Raw genomic sequence first — 27,914 nt, 5'->3', positions numbered from 1 at the left:
TACCAACTATGCGAAGTCAATTCATTTAAACTACTTTATGTATGGTTAAAAAGATAAAATTGGCGGTACATATGTACTTGCAAGTATTATTATAAGAGTGTTTTGTAAAATAGTGTTTCTGGATCGTTTTCATCCTAACTAAAACGATAAATGCTACGAAGTTATATTTATGTAAAACAAAATAGGAGTATATTTACTTTATGAAAATATATAGAAAAATGTATAACGGAAACAGAATTATTTTGTCTTGATACTTTATGTCCGATTAAATATGTAAACAAAATATATTAGAGACGTTACAATTAGTAAAATACAACTTGTTAAAAAGATTAAAAGATCGAAGTAAAAAGTTAAAATGTCTATAAGATTAAATAAATGTTCAGATCATGAGATAACAATCATTCTTGATACAGAATCAAATTCGGATAAAGAACAAGAATCATATGATGATATTACAGTAGCTAAGATACAAAAAAAGAGAACAAATGTTATAGATATATCTCCAGATACAAAAAATGTCCTAAATATATCTTCAGAATCAGAAAATGTATTTCAAAAGTTTAAGTATACGTTGCCAAAAAATAACATCTTACAGAAAGATCAAGTTTCTCTTAAAATTAAGCTTAGGAGATCTACAGAAAAAAGTTTATATAAAATTGATACAGATTCTGAATATGAAAATTCTATTCGTAAATCTCGCAGCCGACTTCAAAGACAAAGGAAGAAATGTTATCCAGAAGTAGAGAATAAAAGATCATATATTGACAACAAAGATAATTCTATAAAAAATAAGGCAAATGATGATAGCAAATTGATACCAGAAGAAATTGATGGTGATACATCGAGGAAAGGTAGAAATAGAAGACCACCTCTAAGGCTTTCTTATTACCAGTGTGATACAATACGTAGAGTAAATTCCCCATCTTTAAGGGATAGAAAAGCCATTAATTATAATGAGGATAAGTTATTTATCAATTCCATTGTGTCTAATATGAAGAATAACAAAAAATTATTAAACCAGCAAAAGAAAGAAACTTCAAACAGTTCTATTGACAAACAGAATTTAGAAGTTAAACCTGTATATTTAAATACAAGAAATAATAAAAGAAATCGTATTCTATCTAAAAAAGATGAAGAAAATGATAGTAGTACAGATTCTAAAATATCCAAAGCAAAGTTATTAAAAAAATCTAATAAATCCAAGAGTAGATACGATAAGTTGGATCATGATCCAACAAAAGATGAGGAAGATGTTAGTGATATAGATTCTAAAATATCCAGAGCAAAGTCATTAAAAAAATCTAGTAAATCTGAGAGTAGAAGCGACATGTTGGATCATGCTCCAACAAAAGATGAGGAAGATGTTAGTGATACAGATTCTAAAATATCCAGAGCAAAGTCATTAAGAAAATCCAATAAATCTGAGAATAGAAATCATAAGTTAGATCATGCTTCAACAAAAGATGAGGAAGATGTTAGTGATACAGATTCTAAAATATCCAGAGCAAAGTCATTAAAAAAATCCAATAAATCTGAGAGTAGAAGCGATCAGTTGAATCATGCTTCAAAAATACATAAAACAACAAAGAAACAAGACTCATCAACATCTACAAATAGTACACCTGTTAAATTAGTTAAACAAAAAAGAGTAATTTGTCAAAATACACCAAAACAGATTCAATCTGTTGGTAACAATGACAGTAGTACTGAGGGAGAATGTTCAGCCGATATATATAAACGTATTAAAATTTCATCAGCAGTAAAAAATTCTGCTAATTCTACTGACTCTACACCAGTTAAAATAAATAAGCAAAAAGGAATAATAAATAATAAGAATAACAATGATGCAGAGGATGAATATTTGTCTGATATGTATAAACGTATTAAAATTTCACCTGCAAAGAAAAATATCTTAACTCCACAAACAAGAAACAATATGCAGAATAGCATAGAGTCATGTCTAGAAAAAACTCATTTAAGCACTCCAAAATCTCGCCCAAAATATAATAATTTAACACCATCATTGATAAAAAGAAAAAGTGCTCTATTAAAACCAAGTACACCATTACAGGAAGCTAGATCTAGATTACATGTTAGTGCTGTACCAAAATCTTTACCTTGTAGGGAAGAAGAATTTAATAATATTTTTACATTTCTTAGAGGAAAGTTAGAAGATAAAAGTGGAGGGTATGTTGAAAGAATTGTTTCTTAAAAAATTAAATTATATACTAAATTTAAGAAATTTGCAGATGTATATATATAAGCGGAGTACCAGGGACAGGTAAAACTGCAACTGTAAATGAAGCTGTTAGATGTCTGCAAAAGTTGATAGTTAAAGGTCAGTTGGATGATTTCGACTATGTTGCAATTAATGGGATGAAACTAACTGAACCAAGACAAGCTTATGTGCAAATTCTAAAGCAGCTGAATGGTAGAACAGCTACATGGGAACAATCATACCATACACTTGAAAAAAGATTTCATAGTGGTACTTCTAAAATGACATTGCTTCTTGTAGATGAAGTATGATTTCCTTTAAATGTTTTATATCATTTATAGGTATTATGGATATTTATTGCTAATATATATCATTCTTGTAGCTCGACTTGTTGTGTACAAAACGTCAGGATGTTGTATACAATTTATTAGATTGGCCAACAAAATCAACAGCACAGTTAGTTGTTATCACTATAGCAAATACTATGGATTTACCTGAGAGAGTTTTGATGGGTCGGGTTACATCGCGTTTAGGCCTAACACGATTGACTTTTCAACCTTATAATTTCAAGCAACTACAGGAAATAGTCACGTCTCGACTTAAGGACTACGATGGTTTTAGAAGTGAAGCTGTACAACTAGTTGCAAGGTATCACATTACTTATGTTGTGGTATCATACTTATATTGTTATTGCTTATCAAATATTTTATTTTAGGAAAGTTTCTGCTGTATCTGGTGATGCTAGACGCGCTCTGGATATATGCCGTCGTGCTATGGAAATCGCGGAATTGCGAAATGCCGAAACGATATCTCTTCAAGATGTATCGGAAGCTGTATCCGAAATGATTGCATCGGCAAAAGTTCAGGCTATAAAACACTGTTCAAAAGTGGAAAAAATATTTTTGCTTGCTGTATCTGCAGAAGTCACGCGAACTTCGATCGAAGAAGTATATTTTAAAAATGCATATAGACAAGTTGAGTCACTGTGCTCTTTTGACGGTTCGTTTGTTTAATTTGAGATACTAGCTAATATTTGAAAAGATTAGAAGTTTATTTATTGTTTACTCAATTGTGTTACAGGTATTGAAGTACCTACCATAACGGAAATACTTGCTGTATGCGCAAGATTGGGTTCCAATAGATTGTTAATATGCGAACACTCGAAAAATGACATACATCAAAAGATTTTATTGAACGTTTCTACGGATGATATTCACTATGCAACTCAGGAATTAGATTTAAATTGAAAATAGACTATAATTTTTTTAATAGATGCACGTTTGTCGCGCGCACGGGCGCGTGTGTGTGTCTTTGGATAATATGTTATGTGCTTCCTGAAAAGTGCCTTAGTATATGAAGTAATCTATCAAACTTTTAATTTTTTACTCTATTGCAACTAACATTTATGAATTTTTGTAATATAGATTATTATATTATATTATTTATTAACGAAATAAATTTTATGTCTAAAATACATTAAGTAGTAATTTAGTAATTATTATCACTATTAACGATATATATACGGAAATCTATTAATATACATTAGCGAATTACGTAATTTAGGAATCTCATCTACAAATTTTACTGACTATTAGTAAATAACGAAGATCTAATACATTCTGAATATAAGCAGTGTTTATATAATAAAATCATGGTTAATGAGAACATTGAAGAACAAATTTTAATGTTTCACAGTGAACAAAAGTGGTCGGATATTGCTAATTTAAATTGCACTTTGACTAAATTAGATAAAAGCAGATTATTTTGGGTCTTACCAACTATTAATGATTTACATTGGATAAAAGAAATAATTGATAAACACGAAGTGGTTTGTTTAGCAAGCATAGGATGTGGTTGTGGTTTATTAGAATGGTTGTTTGAAAAATATTCTGGTAAGATATTCGTAAGGTATATTTATAATTTCTAACTGTTAAAAAAATTTAAGTATTATTCTTGATCAATCTTCGAAATAAAATTTCGCATCTTTAATTACTTTTTTAAGGTTTAAACGTGACCGGTGTAGAAGTAAATCGCTCATGGTGGTGTAGTAAATATTCACCGCCCTTATTTTTAAAAAATATTGTTTTCATTAGTGAAAATAACAAAAACAATTTTTTTCTATCGGAAAAATATGCTCTTTTATTTTGTTATTTTAATAATTCATCGGCATTTTGTGATTATATCGAAAATTATAAAGGGAATCTTATTTTTGTCATTGGACCAAAATCAAACGAAAATCGTTGGACGGATCCAATGCCATTTGATGAAAAGTTTAATGAGTATGGTTGGAAATTAATAGGTGAGAAAGAAATGGATCGAACAAACGATTATATTACAGTATATAACAAATAACTAAATCTTATATAAAAATAAACTTTTAAAAGACATGCTGATGTGAGTACTTATCAAAAAAGGTAGATGTTTTATTTTAAATGGTTTGTAAAAGCTTTTAGGATATTTACATATAATATTTTTATAAAATTCAATAAGTTGGAAGAAATTTAAAATATTTTCGAAGAAGATTAGAACAGATAAGAAATAAATTTGGCGCATTGCTTTGAAGCTATCTTCGATAAGACAAAATTTAATTGTTCGATTATCGAAATGTCATCGATTATTTCTGACTATGATATTAGACTCTAGTCAGACTAGTACATTTTGTTTCAAGTGTCAATATTGTTAATGTCAAATAGTTGTGTGACTAATATTTATAAGTATCAAACGTCTAAAATATAGAAACATGTCTACGAATAAGGATATCAGCACATTGAAGGATCAAGATGAAAAGAACAAGACGAAAGTTTATTGCACATTTTGCCCATCTAAAATGCTTAATGCTGGTGCAGCTCGGCTAGTCAATATTGAGGTGAATCATTTGCTTTTTTTTAACACGAAGCATTAGTAAAAAAGTTAAATTACATAGAATTCCAATATTCGTCAAAATTTCATTAAGCGTTGTACGTTGCGTTAAGTCGTTTAGATATATCTGTATTTGTTACGGACCTAACCTAAAAATCTATATAGTTTGTAGTTTATTTTTTGGTTAGTGTTGTGCTGTTATACAAACATGAAACACAATAGAGTAGAAAAATGTTTAGTAGTTGAGCTAAGGTGTGTCATATAATATTTTAGTTTAATCTACCCTATATACATCGTAAGGGAGAAGGTGAAGCTGATCAACAGGAGCTGATAACCAACTATTGGTTGGTGGAGGATATGTATACGTTTGAAAATATTGGTGTTTCGCATACAGTAGACAACGTAAAGTATTTAGCATGTGCAGATTGTGAAAGGGGTCCAGTGGGTTGGCACGATTTATCTACAAAGAAATCATACATTGCGCTAAGTAGAGTTAAGCACGAATGATTTATATTGAATAAAGTTGTTTTTTAATTTTATATAAAAGGTGTGGCCAGATCTTTTATCCCAAAACTATACGTTATACCATGAAATAGAAAGAAGGAGGATCTTAAAAGTTTGGAGGAAGTCAGTTTTTAAAAAGAACCACGTTACTATTTAAGTTGATAATTTAATACTTAATCACGTACGTTACAAACACAGCCGATAAATCAGATAATCAATCGTCGTTACGATATAATAATTAATAAATTACGCTTACGATTAGAAACGATTTATTAATGCACTTATTAAGTGTGCATTCGCGATTTTATCATAATAATGTATTGATGTTTTATATCATTGCAACCGTTTGGTCGCAAAAATGATTATTCATTGTGCATATTGGCGTAATTATTTTATGTAATGCGTTGGTAATGCGTGAGTAAAGTCTACGTGTACGCATTTGTTATGTGTATTTGTATATGCATGTAAATCAATATTTCCCTTAAAAAATAATCACGATAACTTGAATTTTGCATTTTTGATGTATTTAAGAAAATGTAAATAGGAAACGAATTTTCATTCATTATTCATTGTACATTGTAATCTTTTTACGACAAAGAAGAGACGCTTATATGTATGAACTGTTTCTATAATTAATCAATCTTTTTTTTTCTTGATTTTTTCTCATAATTATCGCAAAGAAAAAAGATGTTGCGTGTTTGTAAAGCCTTTTGAAAAGATTCGCTTATAATTAATTCATTTATGTATTTCTTTATTTCTCCTCCCTCTAGTCGCGTTATATTTGCGTGAAATGCTGCAAAAATAGTCGTGCATACGTTTCGCCTTGTAAACAACAAAGCTTTCTTTTATTTCTTTCTTGTCTATTTCTTGCTTCATTTTGTCTTTATTATCGCGCGCGAGTTTCATTCAAGTTGAACGTGCATAATATGTAATCGTTAACTAGTAATCGATTGACGGTAATTATTAATAACGATCGCAACGGTGAACATTAATTATCATATATAATCACGCGATGTGGCAACGATGATAAAATTCCTCGGTACGATGAATAAAATAGTGACGAATAACGATAAAACCTAACGATATAAAGACATTCATAGAATAGTTGAGCTTGTAATAAATAATAAAATATCGATAAACAGTAACGGTGAAAAGTATTGGATTCAACGATGCGATTATTAATCCTACGCTAAGAGAACTTTTTTTTTTTCGAAAATTGCATATACATAATACTCGAATGTATCGATCTGTAATATAGTAACACTGATAAGGCTCATCTAATACGGTTTCCTCGTCTTTCAGAACTTGATCACCGTTTCTCCTACTGCTTCACATCTTTTCGTACACGTGAGACGTGCACATTTTTTTAAACATGGTACAATACATATTCTAATATGCAAAATCAATCGATAAGCGATCACCGATATCGTGTATCGAAATATCTATATCTTACTTTCGCGTTACATAAAATCCGTGATCTTTGTCCATGCCTTCGATAGATGCAGTGGAAAAGGTACAAAAATAAGAATAGAATCGGATAGACTAGAAAATCGAACAAATATACACGTGGACATTTATGCTATCATAAAAGTCCGATAGTAGTCGCTGTTGTTCACTCTTTGTCTTTGTTTGTTTTAACCCTTTTGAGATTGCGTGTAATTTCTCTTTTAAAACTAAAGGCAATAATATAACAGCACAGATTACAATTACAGTTAAGTTTGAAAAGACATAATATAATAATAATTTTTTAAATGAGATGCGTAGTTGCGTTCACGATAGAAATTTACGTTTCAATATGTTCCAATAAGTTTTAATGGCATCAGAAAAGTTAGAGAAACTCAACAATCCTCCTTTTAGTCAACTGACTACCATTAGTCAACCGTTCGTCTCGTAAGGGTTAAAAAAGTTGCTCGTCATTCTCATTTATTCACCATTCTACTGTACGATCTTCCAGTTCGTCGTTGCCTAAAAAATCAGTTCAACTAATTGTAACTTTCTACCTTGACTAATATTTAACTTCTCATGGATCAATGTGTTTCGATTTGGCTAATCACAAAGCGCTTGCATTATCGTTTACGTTTATGAGAACGCAGATCAAAATGAATCTATTAGACAGACTTTCGACGATACAGTCTAATGGCTATACATTAAAAATCGGGTAGAACGCGTCGGTGAAAGCTGCCTAAACTCCTGGAAAGGATCAAACTGTCGAACGTGCGTCGATTGGTGTTTAGAGAATAAATCTCGTGAAATTTATCGACCACGACGACGAAGCTCAAAATGTATTCGACGATGATTCATCCTTCGCCTTTCCCCTGTATAACAAGATTTTCAACACTGTTTAAACCTGCATTATCGACTGATAGTAATTATACGTACGAACGAGCTTTCGTTGATTTCATCGTCGAACAAAATACGCAAATAAATTATAAATACATTTTGACGAAATAAATAAACTTCCCGCAGAAAATAGACTCGTCTAATCACTCAAATGTTTGCAAGTTGCAACTTAAAATTGTAAATTCGTGAAAAAGAATTCTATTATCTACAATTTTTGCAACTTATCAAATTACTAACGTTACTAGTCGGTAAATTATTTTGCCAGGACGTGCAGGTGTCTTTAATACTTGTCAACTAGGGTGAAGATATAGTTCGACGAAAATAGAATCGCCGAACGAATCGATGCGTAACGAAGGATGAATCCGATGCTATGCGGTCTCGTAGGAGGCGTTGCACAAGTGCAGCTAATTATATACGACGCTAAAGATTTAGGATTACGTGTTTTGGTCCGTGGAGTATTATAAACATTAACGACATTAATTAATTAATTAATTAATTTATCAACGCATCCTATCATCTAAACGACTGCTTGTTCACTCACGGCAGATGACAACGCGTATGAAACAGCGATAGGTAGTCAACGATCATCCTTTTTTCATCGACTCGTCGCCAACCTCGGCAAAATTTTCCGACATACGATCTTTGTCTCTTTATTTTATATTCTTCGTCTTTCGTTTGTATCTTTCAGATAAGAAAAGGAGAAAAGAAAAAAAAAAAGAAGAATTTCACCGAGTTTGGACTGAGCGATACTTTCGTCCCCCGACAAAATATAATTTCCAACTAGATGAATCGAATCGTTCGTTCCTTGATCGGCAAATTCGGCCTCTACGCAATATTCGTTGTGTCGATTACTCTTATGTGCCGAATACTCTTAAGTCGGCGCCATAATAATAAGAGAAGCTTATTTTCAATTGTTTTTACGATGCCCGTAGACACTTGTAACGTTAACACCTACGATCCTAATTATCGGTAATTGTAATAAATATAGCGATACGGTACAATTACATCGTTCGCATAGTGTCGCTATAAAGTGTCACGTATTACTGGAAAAAAAAGCAGCTGTCTCCTCGAACTTTTATTAAACGAACGAACGCCGTTGTCAAACGCCGTACTCGCGTGTACATCGTGATACTTGGCTACGAACGGTCAATCGTAATGTAAAAGATGAAAATCAAAGTCGAGGACAAGGTGAGATGGCTGGTTTGCGATCGATATAATTATACAGAATTGATTTTTGATTATTCTAAACACGTAATACGCAATACGTTCTCCTCCTTTCTTTTTTTTTCTTTTTTCTATCATTGTTTTCCGTGCAACTTCTCTACACGATTGAGCTTGGTGAAATCGTTAAATTTCTTCTTCCTCTTAATAATCCTTCGCTCGAAGAAAACTTTCTTTTAACGATCGGCTCGCGATTACCTGGAACACGCGAACGACCGCGTACTCGACTAAATTCTGTGAAAGCACGATAGGCGATGGAATACTTTGGTCTGCGGTTAATATTGCTGAAGAATCAAGTGGCACGTACGATTCGAAATCGGTTTAACGATTTTTCGTTCGATGTTTTGCCCGGCCACGTTTCTCTCGTATAATCTCACCGAAACTTCGTAATAAGAATAACGCTTACAAATAGCGGTAACGATATAGTAGCACGATAGTAGCGGTATTTAATAATAGTAATAGTTATTCTTTTAATGATAACAATAGTAATAGTAGTGTGGCAATAGTAATAATAATGACGTTGATGGCGATGGCGATGACAAGGATGACGACGATGATGGTGACAATTGATAATAATAAGAACAATAACAGTAATAATAGTAATTGTATATCTAAAGATGCGCAGATTACTCGAAGAAACATCGAATGTTAACTCTGGAATTATATTCTAAAAATTTCTTTCAGCCGCTTCGCTGTTTCTTCCACTGAAGTTCATCGTTTCAAAAAGTATCGAGCGGCGTACTTGATTTTTGTTGCTCTTTCTACCTAAATTGTATCTTTCGCGGGCAAAGCATCAGCGTCGCTCGAGCATCGAATATCGGCACTTCGTTAAATCTAAGCTAATCGCAAGCTTTACCCGTATTAAGTTAATTCCTCCCTGTGTGTGTTATCGGTTTGTCGTTAATACGATCATCATCTATCATCATCGATGAAGTTTTGTTCGTACGTTCGAATTTCGTTTAGAACGAAGAGAAATTAAAAAGAAATTCGGAAGATTAATTCCTTCATGGAATTCAATCGGTCAATTTGAATCTGTTCTTTTCTATGTCAAACGAGTCGAAGGTCTCGTAACAAAAGCTACCCCTATTCGTGTTTGTCTTTTTCCAAGAAAGCAAAAGAGTACTCTTCAATGCGTAAGCTAAATGTGTTATACATGTTCCATTAGAATGAAAACAGTGTGACAAAAATAGATAAGTAAACATCAATGTTACCAAAAGCACCTTTAGCAAATTTTACAAAACCAACGAATCTGATACCAGTCGTCGTGACTGGTTTGGTAGTCCTATTGTAATGTTAATTTCTCTTCGATATATCCCAATTTAATTAAACAAAATATTCATCGCGTTACATAATCTCTTCGATCATATCACAGAGGAATTATACTAAATTAAATCATGAAGTTCTTGACCTCGTAATAACAATTTTTAAAGAACCGATTCGACGATAAAGCAATACATATATAGTTAATTTTACAATACTGATTCTACTTAATCTGTGGTCAGGATAGCTCGTTATTACTTGAAAGTTTCAGAAAAATTCTACAGGACTCGTTTTTGTTACGACCTCATCAATTCGTTTCGCTTTCCTTGAACTGCACTGATCGTACAGATAGAATATAAATCGTAAAAGCTATTTATGCGAATGCTACCCTGAATGATTGAGAAAAGGATACATATCGTATTATAAGTATACGTATGTACGTACAGTGAAAAGCTTCGATGAAACGACGATTGATTAACTATATTTATGTGTGTAGTGTGTGTAGTGTGTATAGTGTGTTCGTGTATATGTGTGAGAGTGTGTGTATGTGTGCACGCGCATGTTTGTATGTGTGTATGTATATATATCATATATGTATATATATATTTTTTCTTTTTGTACAACGGAATTGTATGCTTCGCAGCCCTGCTCCCTCGATTGAAAGCGAACGTCTTTTTTTTAAAGGTCTACGAATATAGAGCTAACTTGCGATCACGTTGATTTTTGCCACGGTATCGTAATCACGATAAAGTACAGAAAAAAGGTCGATATTTAAGTAAAAGGCGAATCACGAGTTAGCGATTTCATGGACGACACTTACATCGACCTTACCTATTTGTAGTGAGATTACAAGTAATAACATTCCTTAATTAAGTAAATTTGATTTCTTTTTTTTCCTTTTTAGCTAGTTTTCAGAAGCATTCTCGAATTAGCGACGTCACTATATCCGATAGTAGAAGAAAGATTTTTAAAGAGTGTGTCCGCGTTTTCGTTCTACCTCTCGCTCTCGCGCTCTCTCTCTCTCTCTCTTTCTCTCCCTCCCTTTCATTCGCTTTTTTTCTCGCTCTCGTACCCTATTTTTCTTCGTATGTATGCCCTTCGTCGATTATTCACCGGACCCAAGCTTGCTTTTCGCTTTTTCGATAAAGAGTGCTTTTAAAGAATTATCACATGTGAGAAAAGATGAGGAAGAGGCGAATCCACCGATTTCTCTTGCTCTCCCCGTTTCTTCCCCCTTCGAAGCCAAAGAAAAGACAGCCTAAGACTTCGGCACGATCTTCGTTCGATCACGCGCCGATCGATACCGTTTCGTACGTTATATCGTTAGTAAGTACATTCTTTTTTTTTTTCTTCCACGGAATACCACCTACGTATAGACGTGATCATTTCTGGTTTCATGCATCGACATCGAAACACACTTTCCCGCGATCCTTTTTCCGACGACGATTCGCTTCTTCGAGCGGTGGAGAGATCGCCGAACACTTTCTTCGACCGTCGAGTTTATCCGACGAGTTCGTCCCTTCCGATTTCGATACACACTTTCCAGATGACCTACGCGTCACGTGTCTGCTCCCTTTGCTTCTCTAGCTTCGACGCTTCTCCTCGACGATTGAAATTCGACTCGAGATAGAGCCACGCCGAGTGACGTGGCCTTCGATGATCAACGGTGGAATTCTTCTGGACTGTTGCCTCTGGTGTTGGTCTACGAGGTGCCTTTGTAGTGGATGAAGAAAAAGGTGAGGAACATGAAATAGGCGACCGGAAAAGTGATTCTTGCTATCACGTCGATCGTCTTTGCCACTCTTATCGGATGCGGTGGTTCCTTTTTTCTCAACTGAAACAAAAGGATCGTTAACGATAGGTGTTTCCGGTGCAGAAGAGGATCGTGAGACGAAAGCACGCGGAATGGATCTGGTCGCGTATACAGAGTGTCTTGAAAACTTTCGAAGAATGTACCAATTTTGTAATAAGTTGGTTCGCCTTTCGGCGTTACATCTTGACAAATATTAACCAGTCAGCTGTTGCGATCTCTTTGCAAAGTTTGTACCTAAAATGTGTCGCGAAAACTAAGCGACGACGAGTATACTCGTCAAGCACAGAGTATGTGTAGCTGTTATAATATATTTACAATTAAGAAGTTGTGAAATGATCATTTTACCTTTTAATTTTACTACTGACAGGGCTCGTCGTATCACCAAATATTGCCATTTCTTCGTGACGAGTATACTCGTCAAGCACAGCGCATGTGTGGCTGTTATAATGTGGAATTAAATTGCAGTTAAATGATTGTTCTGATTATTGACAGGGCTCGTCGTATCACCAAATACTGCCATTTTTTCGTGACGAGTATACTCGTCAACAACAGCTAACTGTTAAAAGAGTGTTTCAACTGCAGTGGAGAGAACGGAGAACGATAAAACATTACTGACCGCTATCGTTTATGGTTGCACCATTTAATGACAGCGATGGGGCAAAATGAACATTACGAGTCTTTGACAAAAGGATTGTTTGTTAGAGACAAGTTATAAACAGCAAAGTGTATAAAATATCTTAGAGATACAGTGGCCACAAAAAAAGCTATTGGCACATTATTTTATAACGAAGCGTTTTTTTATCATTTTTCTACGTTTCATTCTTAAAATATAGAATCCTTGTAACCATGTTAAAGCGCTACCAAATGATACGAAATTTAATATACTTAGACCTAGAGTTAATTACTCTAAACGTAAACGCTATAATGAATGCAACGGCGTAACGTTTCACCGATGAAAACGTCTTATAATTTCCAAACTAACGATATTTGTCCCCACGTTTACTTTACGACCCTTTTTGCTTATTTTAACGAATACCACACGCTCCTGGAGTTGAATACAACATATTGGCACACTCTGCATACTTAGAGGATAGGAAATATCGATTGTCGAAATCAGGAAATGGGGTATTTCGAAGTTACACAACAGTAGTACAGTTAATTAACATACCTCGGCTGTGCATCCATTGGTGGTCGTGTGCGTGCAAGGGTTGGGTCCACAATTGGTGCAGGTTACGATCTCGTTCGGTCCTGTCGTAGCTCCGGTCGGTGGACCGCCCTCTCGCTTCTTTTTACCCTGCGACAGGGTCTCCGTAGAAGAAACTTATATTCTCACGATCTTTCGTGTAAACAACGATCCATCCTTCGACCAATTTTTCTATTCCTCTCCTTTTTCCGTTATTCTATCTCCTTTTCCTTTTCTTTCGTTTCGTTTCGTTTCGTTTCGCTTCGTTTGTCACAGCAAAGATGACCGATATGTCGACGACGATTACGACTCATTGTTTAAACAACGGGAAGAAGAGAAACCAGTTGCCGTCCAGGATATAATATAAATCAGATATAAATATAAGTCCATTTAACGGTCGAACAAGCTGATTTTCATTGCGAGATCAACGCAAAAGAAATTAATTGCGAAATAATAAGAATTGGAGCAGAATCGCTATTTTAGTCGCATCGTCTTAGGGAAAATTTCGTTAGACGGCCAGCTTTGTTCAGCTTCTATCGATAATCGATCGTTCGAGACGACAAGCACGAGTAAGTTAAGCGTGACGAAGGCTTTGATCAAGATGAACAAGCTTGCACGTAGAGGCGTGAGAAATTTCGAAAGTCTCGCGCGGCACAGACACATCGGCCACCGTCGCTTCTCGTTCGAATCATCGTATCGATTACCAAACTGATATTCGCGCAACGAAACGTCCTTCTTATCGCAAAGCAATCCGACAGTTGGAATGCGTGTTGAGATTAATCGAAAGAAAAGCTCGTACACGTTCCCCCTTGTACAAATAGAGCGGGAACAATGTTTGTTAGAAAATAAAAGCGAGAAAATTATCATACGTACAATAACAACACCTATGGACTGCGAGTTGAATCGGATTCGATCGAACTCTTTCTATATTAAGTGGGTTGTATTATAATAAATCGATACTTTTTCTTGCCAACTGTTTTCACTATAAAAAGCAAGCGAGTACCACCACCGAGGCACGCGAGAAATCGTCTCCATCGCAAAGTCACCGTTTTCAGCGAAAACGAACTCTCGACGCACCACTTTGGACACGTCTGATGTTGTTTTTGATCGAAAAGCGAATCGTTGTTTTCTCTTAACGGTACATCTTGTACGTATATGGATCAATACTTTCGTGCCTCTGCGTATAACTTACGAGTTACATGCCGTATAACATCTACGTATTACACTGTCGCACATCGGACTCGAACTTTTTCCACCTTTCTATATTATCTTTGCTATTAATTATTTTCTTTCTACTTCTTCTCTATCTTTTCTCTCTTTTTTTTTTCTTTCTTTCTTTCGACAATAAAGTATCTCGATTCCGATGTGAACAACACTCTCTCTTGTAACAACTGTACATATCTAAATCGTTTCGACGATATCTTTTCTCGAGCACAGGTTCTCCGCACGATGAATCGTCAAAGATTTTAACCAAGAATTCCCTTCGCGACTTTCGCGCAGTTTAATGCCTCTCTTCGTTTGCTCTTTACTTTTCTTTCGTTAATTCGTTTCAGCTAATTCTTGTCATTAAACTGGGCGAACTCTACAGCGGATCTCTGTACCGGACAGTTGCGTTTGAGAAAGGTATTTTATGTCAAGCTTATGCTACATGTCAAGCTTCAATCGGGTTAAGTTCAATGGCAAAAAGCGATTGTTCACGTCACAATCATATTATTAATAATATATATATATATTAGAAAAAAAAATAATAATATACGGCTGATCATGGTTCAATGTCGATCACGGTTAAAAGGAAAGAAAGGTAATGTCGAATAAATAGCACAGAAATGGTTATGACTCGTCGTTTCGCGTTATTCTTTCATGTTTCTTTCTTTTCAATTACGCGTCATTCCGATCGTCATGTCTTTACCACGTCGTTGATTCTGCCAGCGAATATATATACATACTTTCGGTATAATGAAAGGGTTTCGGGAAGAGAATGATGAGCCTATTGATAATAGCGGCTAACTATTATTTCATAGTCCGATCGGTTCCTTTCTTATCTTTGCTACGTGACATTTCGATGAGTTTCACTAAAAAGAAAAAAAAAAGGAAGATATTCAAGTGCGACTAAATTTGTTTTGTTTGTTGTCTTTGTTTCGTCGAGTTCTGATGAAAAGTTACGGCCGTTGGTTCGTCAGATGGTAAATATGTTTGTTCGGTTGATGAATGATTTTGCAACGTCGAAGCGATCGAGAAAAATCGTACTTGTTTCCACGTTTTCTAGATTTCTTTTCTTTTCTTCTTCTTCTTTTTCTTTTTTTTTTTTTTTTTTTTTTTTAAGCCTATTTCGTTGAGGTGCAGTCTCGACGAATATATACGATCGAATCGTTTCTTGGAAAAGCACCGCTCGCAAATCAAAGGATACAAGCGTATCGTGAAAACTCTGTCGCTACTAATCTAAACTTTCTGCCAAATCAACTCTTTACTCAAGCAAAAGCTTTACGCAGGGAACGTTGAAACTCGTAACGCGTCTAACGTTCTCCGAGTTCTTTTTGGCCCTTCGATCTGCAAGCGATTCGGTGAATGTTCGACTCGAGTAATCGCTTTCACCGGATTACTTTCACGCTCCGTTTCACCGAGCAAACGCGCGACGAGCGATCAAGCGACATCGAAACGTACAGAGGATGGAGCGGTATTACACGCGGGAAGCTTCGTTTCGAACAAGCGCAACGTTAGAAGAAGAAGCGTTAATTGCCCCGACAGTATGCAATATATATATATATATCCCGTGAATTAATTGATAGTTCGTCGAAACTCACGGAAGACAGAGGAGCTTTCAAGATCTTGTTACGCGGTGGTAAACGATACGCGCGATTTTCTCTAAAGAAACGGAACTGAAGAGTCGTAGTTTCGACAAGGCAACAAGGTATAGTGTGATCGAACAAAGTATCATAGGATGTTTCGTCGTGCGCATGCAAGTTACGATCTTATCCCATGCGATCATGCGTTTCATGCGTAATACGTACAGTTCAAGGTATCCCCGTCGTTGATTCAAAATGCGGATTCATGCACGACGCACTCTCGTTTGGATTTACAAAGGAACGAACATCTGCGAAAATTGCTACATGTCCGTAAGAAGCAAGTTTCGTCGAAACTTCCAGCGACGCTTGAGAGGAAATCCGGCGATTTTTGTAAATCCAACGAGATGTCGAATATCTCGTTCGAAGAGACATAGGAACTAGCGCGGAAGGGTCTAGCACAGATTTCGCCAAGATCAAGCTATCATTTACTTCTACCTTTCGTTATACAGATTGCTCGCCAAATTCATCATCCCTTGTGATCATCGTCGATACATTTGGCCAAAGGTATCTGTGAATTTTGCGGCATTCTGTAAAGCTTCTATGCAGTTTCATCGTTCTATGCAACACACGCAAGTAGTTGATCGTGCACCGTTTCAACTGTACGGAACAACGGCTACGTTTATGCTAGGGACAGGAGGAGAATAGAAAGAATGACAGAGAGACGCAGGAGAAATTTTCTCCTACGTAGCGTTTGTGGGTGGGATGGTTGGATGGGAGAGAAGGACCTCAGTGTGTCCAAAGGACAATAGTGTGAGAAATAGAACAAGAAAGAAGGAACAGAGGCAGAGAAATGGTACCAGCATAGGCGGTAAGAGTACAGTCACCAAAGTAGAGATTGGTGGAGGTGAAGAGAGGCGTTCGTCGATGAACATTGACGTTTCCGATTAAAATATACAGCGTGGATTTCCTCCTATCTTGGATTTCTTAATACCTCGGTGATTTTTGTCGGTACAATGAACTGTATCAAAAACAGAGTCGCTTACTTGGTTTAGAAAGACGAACATTGTGATCCGATCATTTCGATTTCCTTCCTTCGGAGTCATCTTTTCCGAGTTTCCGAAGATATCGACGTTTTTTTTTTTTTTTAGAAATAGGACTACGTATCGTTTATACATCGATCGACGGGTCCTTTCATTTCCCTCGCGGAAATATATCAACAAGTTTGCGTATTTGAAAATAATTAGTTCGAAAGATGTGTGGTTTTTAATCTTGTTTACATTTATCATAGGAAAACTAAAAATACACGAAGAGTATTTATAGTATTCTTGCGTCTTCCAGACGGCAAGTCCAAGAAACGTACAGTTGAAATATCTTTCATGGTAGATACACGGAGGGTAAAAGAAGAAATGTATCGGTACAAAAATACGCAATCTCATTTTAAGGAAGATCAACGATCTCGAGAAGTAGAAAAGAACGACCCGGAGGATAAAAGCTCATGAATCGAAATATTAGTCGTTCCGAACCAACCGACTTTATCCCGATCCAATTTTTCGTACCGGTAAAACCATCGAACGTGTTGTACAACCCAAGACAGCGGAACACTCTGTACACTAATTTCTTCAATTTTTAATTCCCATATATATGTATATGTATGTATATATAAATGTATATACATAAAGGTAAAATTTAAATTCATCGAAACACCTCTGCTTGTGAAAAGCTGTTCTATAAAATGCGTAGCGAAGGGAGGCTAGAGAAAGATAAAGGTTCCTCCCGTTCTCTCGAATCCATAGCAGGAGAGAACGAGTGCTCGTGTTACGGTGTGTAAGGTATACTCGAGAGTGTCAGGTAGGCGTGTACGTATATGTGGGTCTACGTGGTTCGTCAGGACGCGGTTAAGACCTTGCACGTGCACACCACTTTTTCCTTTGCGGATGGTGATATCACCAACGAAAGAACGAGAAACAGAGAGAAAGAGAAAATATGGAGAAAAAGAAAGGTTACACCGGCGTGGCACGGTTTTGCCCGTATTTCGAGGCAATACGAATTCGAAAGTCATCTGTTTCGGCGGACTCCGAGACGAGGACCGGTGTCGAACCGTGTCGAATCGACGGCTAAGAAAGTAATCCGTAAGGGTGAAACGCGATAACGCGCGAAGTCGTGACCGCGCCCTAATGCTATGGGGGGTCTTACCAAGGGGCTGGCCAATATTATCCCTATCCTGCTGAGCACCGCTGGGAGCCGCTGTAACATCACAGACACCAAACAAAGAGACTTACTCACCAACATTTCCACCAACCAAATTCTTACTAATCGTGTGTGTGTAACAACGTGTTTGTCTTTCTCTTATCATCGCTTTTCTCTTTATTGTTCGTTCTTTGCTTTCTTTTCTTGTCTTTACTTTTTTTTTTTTTGTTTGTTCTGTCGTTTTTACGTTTCTACAGGACGGGGAAGGTATCGTTCGTATCTTTTCTTTTTCTCGGTTTTTCGCTTTTTTTTCCTGCTCCTTTTTTGGTATCTCTCTCGTTCTAGTCGTATCTTTTTATTTTTTGTTCTTTCGTAGTTTCTTTCGTTATCGACACGCGATTACCACGCGACAAAGTTACTCGAGAAGCGTTACTCTTCGACTCTCCGACGTGAGACTTGCGACTTTTACGTTCTTACGATCGAATACCACCGTGTGATTATCGTCGTTCTTCGACGTCCAGTTCTAGTCTAATCGATCTATCTTTATTATCTGCCTCCTCGACAGCCTGTTTTATAGCGCTCGCGAAAACCTCTACCGCGACTCAACTCTCGTTAACTGAATTCTCGTTAGCGCGTTACCTCCTTTCTGTGTTTCTCGTAACCGACCGTTTTTCTTTTTTTTTCTCGGAAAGTCAAAACGATTTAAGATGCACGAGACTGATCTAAAGATGCCCGTCGTCGATTACTATCGTCACGTTAGCTTTGTTTCTTCACATCTAGTCCATTTACGATCACGAATCGTCGATCGATTGTATTGTACATGCAAGAAACACAAACACAATACGATCTGCCACAGCGGAGTAACAACCCTGGTCATTGAATTTCTCGCGATCCCGACAGAACCGTAAAAATGAAAAGAGGAGGTAATTGGCTGTACGATCGTTGCGACACGGCGATAACTCGTGCGTGTGTATGCGTTACGAACGTATGAATTCGTTTTCGAATCTTTATTGGATCGAATTTTTGTTAAATGGAATCGAGAATCGAATTAGAACGAAATTGATTGCTCTGTACAAAGTTCCGCTAAAGTGCACAACGTCTGTACATAATATACAGTTACATATATTTGAATATATTCGATGATATAGAAAATATTCCTCGTTTTATGTCTGCATTCCGAGTGTACAATTATTCGTATGTTTCGTTGTACGTATAAAGTGACCGACGAATATATTTCAACATCTGTCATTGGAAACTTTTACGAATATATTACGAGTGTTATACGAAACTCTATGAAACTTCATTGGTACTGTAACGAGACACGATCGTCATAATTACATCGGTCAAATTCGAAACTAAACTTCGAAAGGTTGCATAGAAAACGTACACGTGTTTAGTGAGACATTAGTATACGGCACGAGCAGTGGTTTCAAACGTATGTACGCTCGTACGCTTTGAATAACTTTCAAAGTATCAGGACATTTGCTTCTCTTCTACGAGGATATGCAGCTGAATAACCAGGAGAGAAAATTTCTAATTGTTCTTGCTTTTATCATAGATGTTATAACGTATGTACGTTACGATTATGTTACGACATGATGAATAATCGTGATAGTTATGCCTCGTTACAGTACTAGTGAAAGTCCAAAATATTTCGTATAACATAAATGACCTGTTCTCCTCCATCGAACTATCTTACGTAGCATTTTTTCATTCTTCAAGACAGGTTGGAATATTTAAAGTTGCACGTTTCCTTTATCTCCAAAGTAAAGTTATATCGTACTGTTCGATAAGAAACGACGATCAAATATTTGAAATCGAACGAAGAAAGACAAAGACGATGGAAAATGGAGAAGAGGATGGACGAAAAAAGCTTCGATCCTCTTCAGTTTCAAAATGGTAGATAAGACATTTTAATCAAGGAGGGCAGGATTATAAAATATATTCATGAAAAGTTTCATAGAAATAGATCTCGCAGGATGTTCGATAGTTTCGTTAGTCACGATATCTCGCGATCGTAACACGCAGACACGCTGGAGAGAAATTTTCCATAAAATGATCGAGTATCGGAGACGATGGTGCGCGACTATACCCGGGAAAGAAAAAACCGTATCGCTGTTCGGGTCAAAGATTGTAAGAATAAAGATTAGAAAATAGAGAAGATTATATAGAGAACAAGAGGGGGGGGGGGCAAAGAGTGTGAAATTGTTGGAGACATGCAAATACTGCAGCCTCGATCGAACACGACGAGAGTACGAAAAATTCTTGAAAAATCTTACACGAGACCGTCATCCTCCTTTTAAATTTCACGCTACATACCATCGCGTACTATTTACTATTTCATACTTACGATTCAGGTTTTAATCTGAACAAACGAACCGTGGATTTTTATGCATTCAAGGATAATCTAGGATAATCATTCAAGGAGCGTTCAAAACGCGTATAATACGTTCAAGTATATGAAGTATAGAAAATTTGACACCCGTTGCGATACGTAGTAGGCAAGAGTGAATTTCCATTTCTATTCTTTTATTCGTTTTGCAGCTAAAAAGATTGAATTTGCATAAATATCCGCGGTCTACCAATAAAATAGAATTTCCAGAAATTATATTTCGCTGTTTACTCGTGTGCCCAATTTGTCAAGAAGATTTCCTACTTTTCACCGTGTGTTATAACGCACGAATCTCGTCGATCGTATTGCGAAATTGGGAAGGAAATAAGGTGTAAGTCCTTTTGGGAGAAAGAGACAATCGAAAGAAACTATATATAGACATAGGCGTAGAGTTTCGAGAGATGCAGCGATTATTGAGTAACAAACCATACCGTGTCTGTGCAATGTTCACGCCAACGAGATCACATTGTGCGAGATCAACGCGATGCGAACGCGATAAAAAAAAAAAGAACGTTGTTTATCTTAGCGATTACTCGATATAACGCGCGATATCTTCAAAGCACGATTCCATTTCTGCAAAATCGAAGCGATTTAACGGTCGATCCCTATTCAGCAGATAGAGAAAGATCGTGCTTCGATGAATTTTTATTGCGTTCACATCAAATTACGCTTTCGTTCTTTACCTGTTTTTTTTTTCCTTCGTTTCTATACTCGTACACCTCGCGCGTCTCGCGACAAAATTGCCGACCGTCCGCGACGTTCTTCTTTAGACAGTTCGGATTTCTCGACGCATTCCACGATTTTCCAGAGACGATGTAGAAATGCATTGGCAAAGATCACGAGAGAAGCGAGCTAATCTTCTAGAACGTATGGTTACGTGTCTGGTTACGGTTATACATATATTATGCACATTGTGCGGGAGAAATTTATGCCACAACCCGGTAGATAGCTGCATTATGTATACCGGTTTAGAACGATATTCTTTTAGATATTCTTCGAGATGTTTTGCCAAACAGATTTTTAAACCTTCTATACCGATTTGTTGCATGCATATTTATTAATATTCGACGGATATTCACCATGTTTTTAAAGCGAAGAAAATGAAAATCACGCGAGTTATACATAATTATATTAAAGCTCCTCTAAAACAGAATGTCTTTTACCGGCTGACACGACGCGGGCTATTCTACTTATTCGAGGAAATTTTACATAATGGCACATAAACGGCGTAATTTTCATTATTTTCGCTTAAAAGGAAGGAAGAACGGTGAATATTCCACAAAAGTTAATGAATATGCGCGAGACAAAAAGCGATACAAAGAGCCTCGTAATCTCTCCGGGGAAAGATCCCGAAAATTCGTGAAAAATATCGTTCTAAAGCAGTATAACCCGTTTTAATTACGCTGCGTGGCTTCCGTTAAATTTTTGTTCACCGACGAAACGCGACGAACGATCTGCTCGCCCCTCTCGTTACGCGTGAAAACGAGAAAGTTGAATTTTCGCGTGGAACGAAAAAGGTGCCGTCCGATCATCGACGAAGAACAAACTCGGTGTTAATCGAGTCGTCGAATGGAAGATGCACTGTGGTCGACTATTGCGAGTGTGTGTATCGTCGTCGTCTGCCGAGATAAAAGAAAAGTCTATGGTACTGGTGATTACTGCGCGAAAACGTAAATAGCGAAGGATTTCGACTGTTCGGTGTCAATCGCGCGATCAATTCCCTCAAATGGAACTGGACGCGCGTTTCCTTTACCCCTGGCATCCATCGAAGATGCTTTCTCTCGTCCAAGTGTCGTCGAGGAGAATATCTAAAACTCTTGTTCCACTTCGAATCATACGTACGATAAAAAGATTCCGCGATCCCAGCCACAAGAGTATGAGATTCGTCGATTTGTTTCTCGTTTATTCTCGCTGGCGATCACTTGGATTGGTTGACGAGTCAAATCGAATTTTCATCGGTTTACGAGAGAAAAGGTTCGCGATACTTGGAGGGCTCGCGTTATGTAGCGTGAAGGGAACGTAATAATAAAAACGTAATGATCCTAGAAACTGAAAACTCGGAAGGGATTAGCGTGGAGTCGATCGAAACGGAATTACGAAGTAATAAAGAAGCGTGGGTTCGTCAAAGAGACGGAGACAGAGAGTAAATACTACCTCTGGTAGTACGTTCTCCATCAAACGTAACAGCGCCAAATCGACTACGAATATTAAAGTAATGCGAAATGTAAAACTCGTCATCGTACGAGTAGAAAATATATGGGAAAGTTAAGTACATCCGACGCGAAGTACACTGATGCGCGAAAATATCGGTTTGCAATATAGATTCGTCCTGTTTTTATATTTCAATTTTATCACGACGTATGTAACATAACGTGTAAGAACAGGATGAATTTACGTTACAATCCGATACTTTACTTTCCTAAATAAAGTTCCATCTGTTCGTTATCTCTTACCGAATAACAAACAAAATTCGTTTTTTTATTTTCGATTGATATGATATTTATACGTATCTTCTCGCATATTCGTATCGTAACGCTTCGCATCTCAGAAACCTTAATACCTTTAGCCGGCACACTGTTATCGCGTTTCCGTGGAAAACCTACTGCCAGACGTAGCAAGTAGGGACGAAGGCGCGATAAGAAACGAAGAAGAAACGGATGAGATCGGATGTGACGAAATCAAACGCGGGGAAACAAGAAACGACGAAAACCAAGAGAAGAAGGTACAAGAACGGACTGAATCAAACGAAAGAGAGAAACGACACGGACGAAAGTAAACAGTGGACACAGTGGCGAATGATTGGAAGATTGTAAACGAGTGGTGGTGACAAAACGGCAAATGTCAGGAATAAAACGCATAGACAGAATGATGTAACAAAATCGGAGGAGGCGAATCTTAAGACTCGAGGGCATGAAGCGTCGCTCGTATGTTTCGGTTAAATCATAGTAAACAATAAGAACACGGAAAATAGAGATAGCCAGAAGGAAAGACGAGAAAGAAAAAAGAAAAGGGACAAGAAGAGAAACAATAAAGACAGTGGGTCGAAAACGTACGAAACGTATAAGTGTGGGAAATAGAAATATGCAACGTGGTGTCGGCGTGGTATCGACATCGCGCGCACGTCGCTGAGCAAAAGTACCTGGGTGACGGGATTCTCTCCAGGACGATAGACGACATTGTGCATCGGCCGTTTACGGCCGACGTAATTCACGCAGACGAACTCGAGCAAGCTGGCGTAGATGAAGCACATACAAACGCCATCCCACACGTTCATGGCAGTTAAGTTCGACACGACGGGCAGCGTCGAGCGGAAACCGTTCGACGTCGTGAAGAAGTTGAGCATCGTCGTCACACCTGCGAACAAGTTCGTTCCCGCTTTTTTGTTTTTTTCTTTCTTCCTCCATCTCTTTCTTAACGACATCGGCTTCTCCGCCTTACTTCTGCGCAATACCAACTTTTAAGATTAGTTTCTCTCTCTCTCTCTCTTGAGACCTAATTAAAGAAAGTACTTCCCTCAGATTCGCTTCTTAAAAGTCGAACAAACGGATAGAGTACTTAGTCGTAGGGACGAATTCTCTTTCTCTTTCATTTCGCAAGACAGCTGTAGAAACCATTGGATATTTAACGCGTCGACTGCCACGCGAATTTGATTATAAATATATATCTTACCCTGGAAGCCGCGATACATGGAAATACAGGCTGTAACAAGAACATGCGACGATGATCGTACACCTAAAGGCAACGAGGAACATTCGTCCAAACGTACGCTTTGTCCGTCTTCGTTCGCGAGATGCAACGAATCTTCTGTTCCGATTTGGCGTCGTCCAGTCACCTTTGCAGAAGATGCTGAAAACGTTGCGTTTGCATTTCCAGGTAAATCTGTGGACTTGTCGTCGTGCACCCGGTTACGCTCTGAACGGCTGCTGGCGTTTCCCCAATTTCTTGAGAACTTTGCTCTATCCTGGACTGTAATATTTCAACAATTTCGATAGGTGCTGCGTACACAATAGATTCGTTATATCTCAAAAACGAAGAAGACACATGGAGCGTACGTTTGTACGAGAAGCTTTTCCATTGTTCTAGTACAGAAGTGTACAATCAGCTGCCGAAGTGAGTCCCACATGTTCTGGTACTCCCTGTATATTCGGATGTCGGATAAATCTGAAACCTTTTCTAGGTACGAAAAACAAACTTCATCCCAATAATTTGCAATGATATAATTAAACCAAATATCCATTCTATCTAATAATCTTCTGCCATTTATCGGGTGATGTCATTGTTCCGTCCGCTGATATAGAATTTCTGTTGTTTCTGAGTAAAAAAAAAAAGAAAAAAAAATGGAAAGATTTCAGAAAGAGCTTCGAGATTTATCCGACGACTCAACGTTTTGTCCTGGAAGCTGCAATACATTAAAATACACTGCACCATAACGATTAATTTTCTTTCTAGTCCTTGAAATGTATCTTATCTTAATCGCGATGCGGGTCACCGATGACCACCGTGGTAGTCAACGTGTTAAAAGACATAGTCGAGCTTACCGATCATTACTCGCGCTGGCACCGCATTCCATTCAAGCCAGAAGGTTATGAAGGAGCTGGTCACCAAAATGATACCCGGGATGAAGACTGTTGTGAAGTAGAAGGCACGATCTCGCGTAAAAATCAGATCCACCTTCAGGCAGCTGTAGTTACCTATTGTGCGTTACATTCACATTACGATTCTATCATTGCGCTGACGCGAACAGCGAGCAATTAGTTCGATGGCGCTAAACAAGCGATTAGAATGTGAGATTATCCTTTTAAACGATATGGTTAAAGATAAGTTTAATGGAGAATCAAAGCAGATGCTTTTTAAAGTATCGAATTATTTTCCTAGATTCTTTAAATTCGTCGTGACATTATCTTCAGTCTCGTCTTATTTCAGTTTTTCTCTTTGCTTGGTAAAACACCGTCGAATTTCGCACTAACAGTGAGACGACCGTAATCGACGCTCCAAAAAAATGTTCGCTTTCTCGACGAGTTTCCTTGGCTTACTTTGAATCGGTAAATAGTTCTGTTTGCGCAATGCCGCAGGTAGGCTGATATCGGCATTCGTGGATCTCCCTCGGAGAACTCAGCTTCGTGACAAGGGGGACATAAACGAGAGAGAGAAAAAAAAAAAGAGAAAAAATAGAGTAGGAACAAGAGGTCACTGTCGTGTCGCCAATCTTTCGCAACGAAGCTCCACATTCGCGAAAGCGTTTCAAGCCGAGCTAGATCCTAACGCGTGAACAGGATGAAAGTTTAAGGGAACAGGTGAACGTGAATCGAGGGACAACATCCAAGTCTCAAATAATAATTTATATCGAAATCAACGCAACTGATAAGACCGAACGTACCAGGAGAATTGTTTCAATTATTTCGCATAACCAATCGTTGACCATCGACAAAAAGAATCAGGAAATGGTGACGTGCGTAGCGAAAAATTGATCTCGTCGATTGAAATTCAACGGTCCAACGATGCTGTACGATCTCTCTTCGTGGTATGAATAAAAAAAAAAAGAGGAAAAAAAAAACATGACGAAGAATGGAGCAACTATAATGAAGCAGAAGCGAAGCATAGGCTAAACGATTGAAACAAATACGGTTCGAATCACGTCCAGCATGTAATACTCGTATTTGGAACTAACGTGTAGGTTGAACGCTAACACGACTTACATACGGTTCAAATACTAATCTTTCGTAACGTTCTAAAGCACGATCTTCTGTCAAGCGATTAACAAATCAAGTGTGACATATCCCTATTAGAATTGCTAGAAATATCTCGATGTTAGAATTTTTAATCACTTGACAAAGTCGCAGGCGATAAGACGGTCCGCTTCGATCCTTTGTACTCGTACAGCTATCTGTTGCCAGGGAGATCTGTGTAGGAAGAGTGTTTGAAAATTCCTTGTTTGTGCAACGTTTAATTGGATATACGTTCTCGCGATTTCATTTACGAAAAGATACAGTGGCTCGCGAAAGTACCTATTTGAACGCTTAGCATAGGATACTTTACTTTTACGTGTATACATATATTTGATGTGCTATATAAAACGTTTTGAAATTTTATTGCCACTATAATGGGATGCGACTGTGATGGTTAGGTATATTGAACAAATTTAATATCAACGTGAATATGTATGTAGAACGTACATACACGTAAGTATATAAGTAAGTACATAAACGTAAGATGTTTATTGTAGACATTTGTTTAGTAAAATGTTATTATGTAACACGAGTAGCAAACGTGAATTGCAAAGATCCGCTAAATAATTGAATATCGGATTATATGTATATAAATATTGTGCCATAATTTTGATAATTGACTTTGAAAATATTTTTACGGTTTCCGTGTTTCCAGGCTTATTAGCTGACCATCTTCTTATTTCCAACTTGCAAGAAAACAAGATTCGCATCGATGCTTTTCATTTAATCATTTTCACATTTGCTTGAAGCTCGATCAATATTAACAATCAGTCGGGTTTCATTCTACTAATGAACTTTCAAATGTTCCCTATCGCATAATGTATCCATGTATCATTTCTGTAAGTGTTGGGGCACTTTCGTGAGCTACTGTACGTACATGGCTCAGGTCGGATGCAAATCGATGTTTTTCTTGTGTCCGTCATAAAATAACGCAAAACGAGTACAAAAAGTTAAAGCTACCGTGACATGACGTTCATAATACGTAACACATCGGATCTATTACTTGGGACAATGTTTCCCAAATTCCTCTATCGTGGACAGTTCTTTCTTTTTTCCTATATTAATTTAAGCGAACAAGCAAAAAAGAAAAAACACCACAATTTCCTTCCCCGTCCAAGGAAGAGGACGATTTGGGAAGCAGCAACTCTGAGTGTCTAGGCCTGTCTCATGAGTTGGTAAGCTTGGTCCTGTCTCTCTCTCTCTCTCTCTCCCTTTCATAGCTTATCTAAATCTCTTTCGCGCGGTCTTCTTTTTTCTTGTGAATATCATCTCTTTTTTTATTTTTTTTTTTTATAAGAAATACCGTTCATATCGAAGGGGAGGATTTTACCTTGCTCCTCAAATCTGCGCTGGCACAGCGAACACTTTGCGTCCCCAAATTCATCGAACTCGTCCTCGTAGTCGACCACGATCTGTCCCTCAGCTGCA

General features: G+C 37.2%; 4 protein-coding genes across 44 annotated transcripts in view; 3 read left to right on the top strand and 1 right to left on the bottom strand.

Annotated features, from left to right (window-relative positions):
• Window positions 1-21: 21 nt before the first annotated feature.
• Window positions 22-3,686, top strand: LOC122575542 (origin recognition complex subunit 1). Its single transcript, XM_043744602.1, has 5 exons — window positions 22-2,187; window positions 2,250-2,523; window positions 2,601-2,866; window positions 2,934-3,217; window positions 3,299-3,686. The coding sequence occupies exons 1-5, from the start codon at window positions 356-358 to the stop codon at window positions 3,463-3,465; spliced, it is 2,823 nt and encodes a 940-aa protein (XP_043600537.1). The 5' UTR covers window positions 22-355; the 3' UTR covers window positions 3,466-3,686.
• Window positions 3,687-3,826: 140 nt separating this feature from the next.
• LOC122576043 lies at window positions 3,827-4,589 on the top strand. The gene is made up of 2 exons (XM_043745812.1): window positions 3,827-4,110; window positions 4,221-4,589. The coding sequence occupies exons 1-2, from the start codon at window positions 3,870-3,872 to the stop codon at window positions 4,568-4,570; spliced, it is 591 nt and encodes a 196-aa protein (XP_043601747.1). The 5' UTR covers window positions 3,827-3,869; the 3' UTR covers window positions 4,571-4,589.
• Window positions 4,590-4,809: 220 nt separating this feature from the next.
• On the top strand, window positions 4,810-5,616 carry LOC122576046 (guanine nucleotide exchange factor MSS4 homolog). Its single transcript, XM_043745820.1, has 2 exons — window positions 4,810-5,084; window positions 5,351-5,616. The coding sequence occupies exons 1-2, from the start codon at window positions 4,959-4,961 to the stop codon at window positions 5,582-5,584; spliced, it is 360 nt and encodes a 119-aa protein (XP_043601755.1). The 5' UTR covers window positions 4,810-4,958; the 3' UTR covers window positions 5,585-5,616.
• A 4,111-nt stretch (window positions 5,617-9,727) lies between these two features.
• LOC122576030 (glutamate-gated chloride channel) overlaps window positions 9,728-27,914 on the bottom strand; it is an 87,608-nt gene continuing 69,421 nt past the window's right edge. For 12 of the 41 annotated variants that reach the window (XM_043745743.1, XM_043745744.1, XM_043745742.1 and 9 more), the window contains 6 exons: window positions 27,817-27,909; window positions 25,299-25,451; window positions 23,900-24,114; window positions 18,375-18,425; window positions 13,384-13,509; window positions 9,728-12,236 (listed from right to left, as the gene is read on the bottom strand). In XM_043745743.1, coding sequence (XP_043601678.1) covers window positions 12,105-12,236; window positions 13,384-13,509; window positions 18,375-18,425; window positions 23,900-24,114; window positions 25,299-25,451; window positions 27,817-27,909 — 770 coding nt within the window. In that variant the 3' untranslated portion in view covers window positions 9,728-12,104. The other 29 variants (XM_043745749.1, XM_043745783.1, XM_043745761.1 and 26 more) reach the window with 20 other exon arrangements.

The sequence above is a fragment of the Bombus pyrosoma genome, linkage group LG15 (genome assembly GCF_014825855.1).
Source record: "Bombus pyrosoma isolate SC7728 linkage group LG15, ASM1482585v1, whole genome shotgun sequence".
Classification (NCBI taxonomy): domain Eukaryota; kingdom Metazoa; phylum Arthropoda; class Insecta; order Hymenoptera; family Apidae; genus Bombus; species Bombus pyrosoma.
The sequence above is the reverse complement of the archived record's forward strand: the minus strand, read 5'-3'. Positions and strand labels throughout refer to the sequence as shown.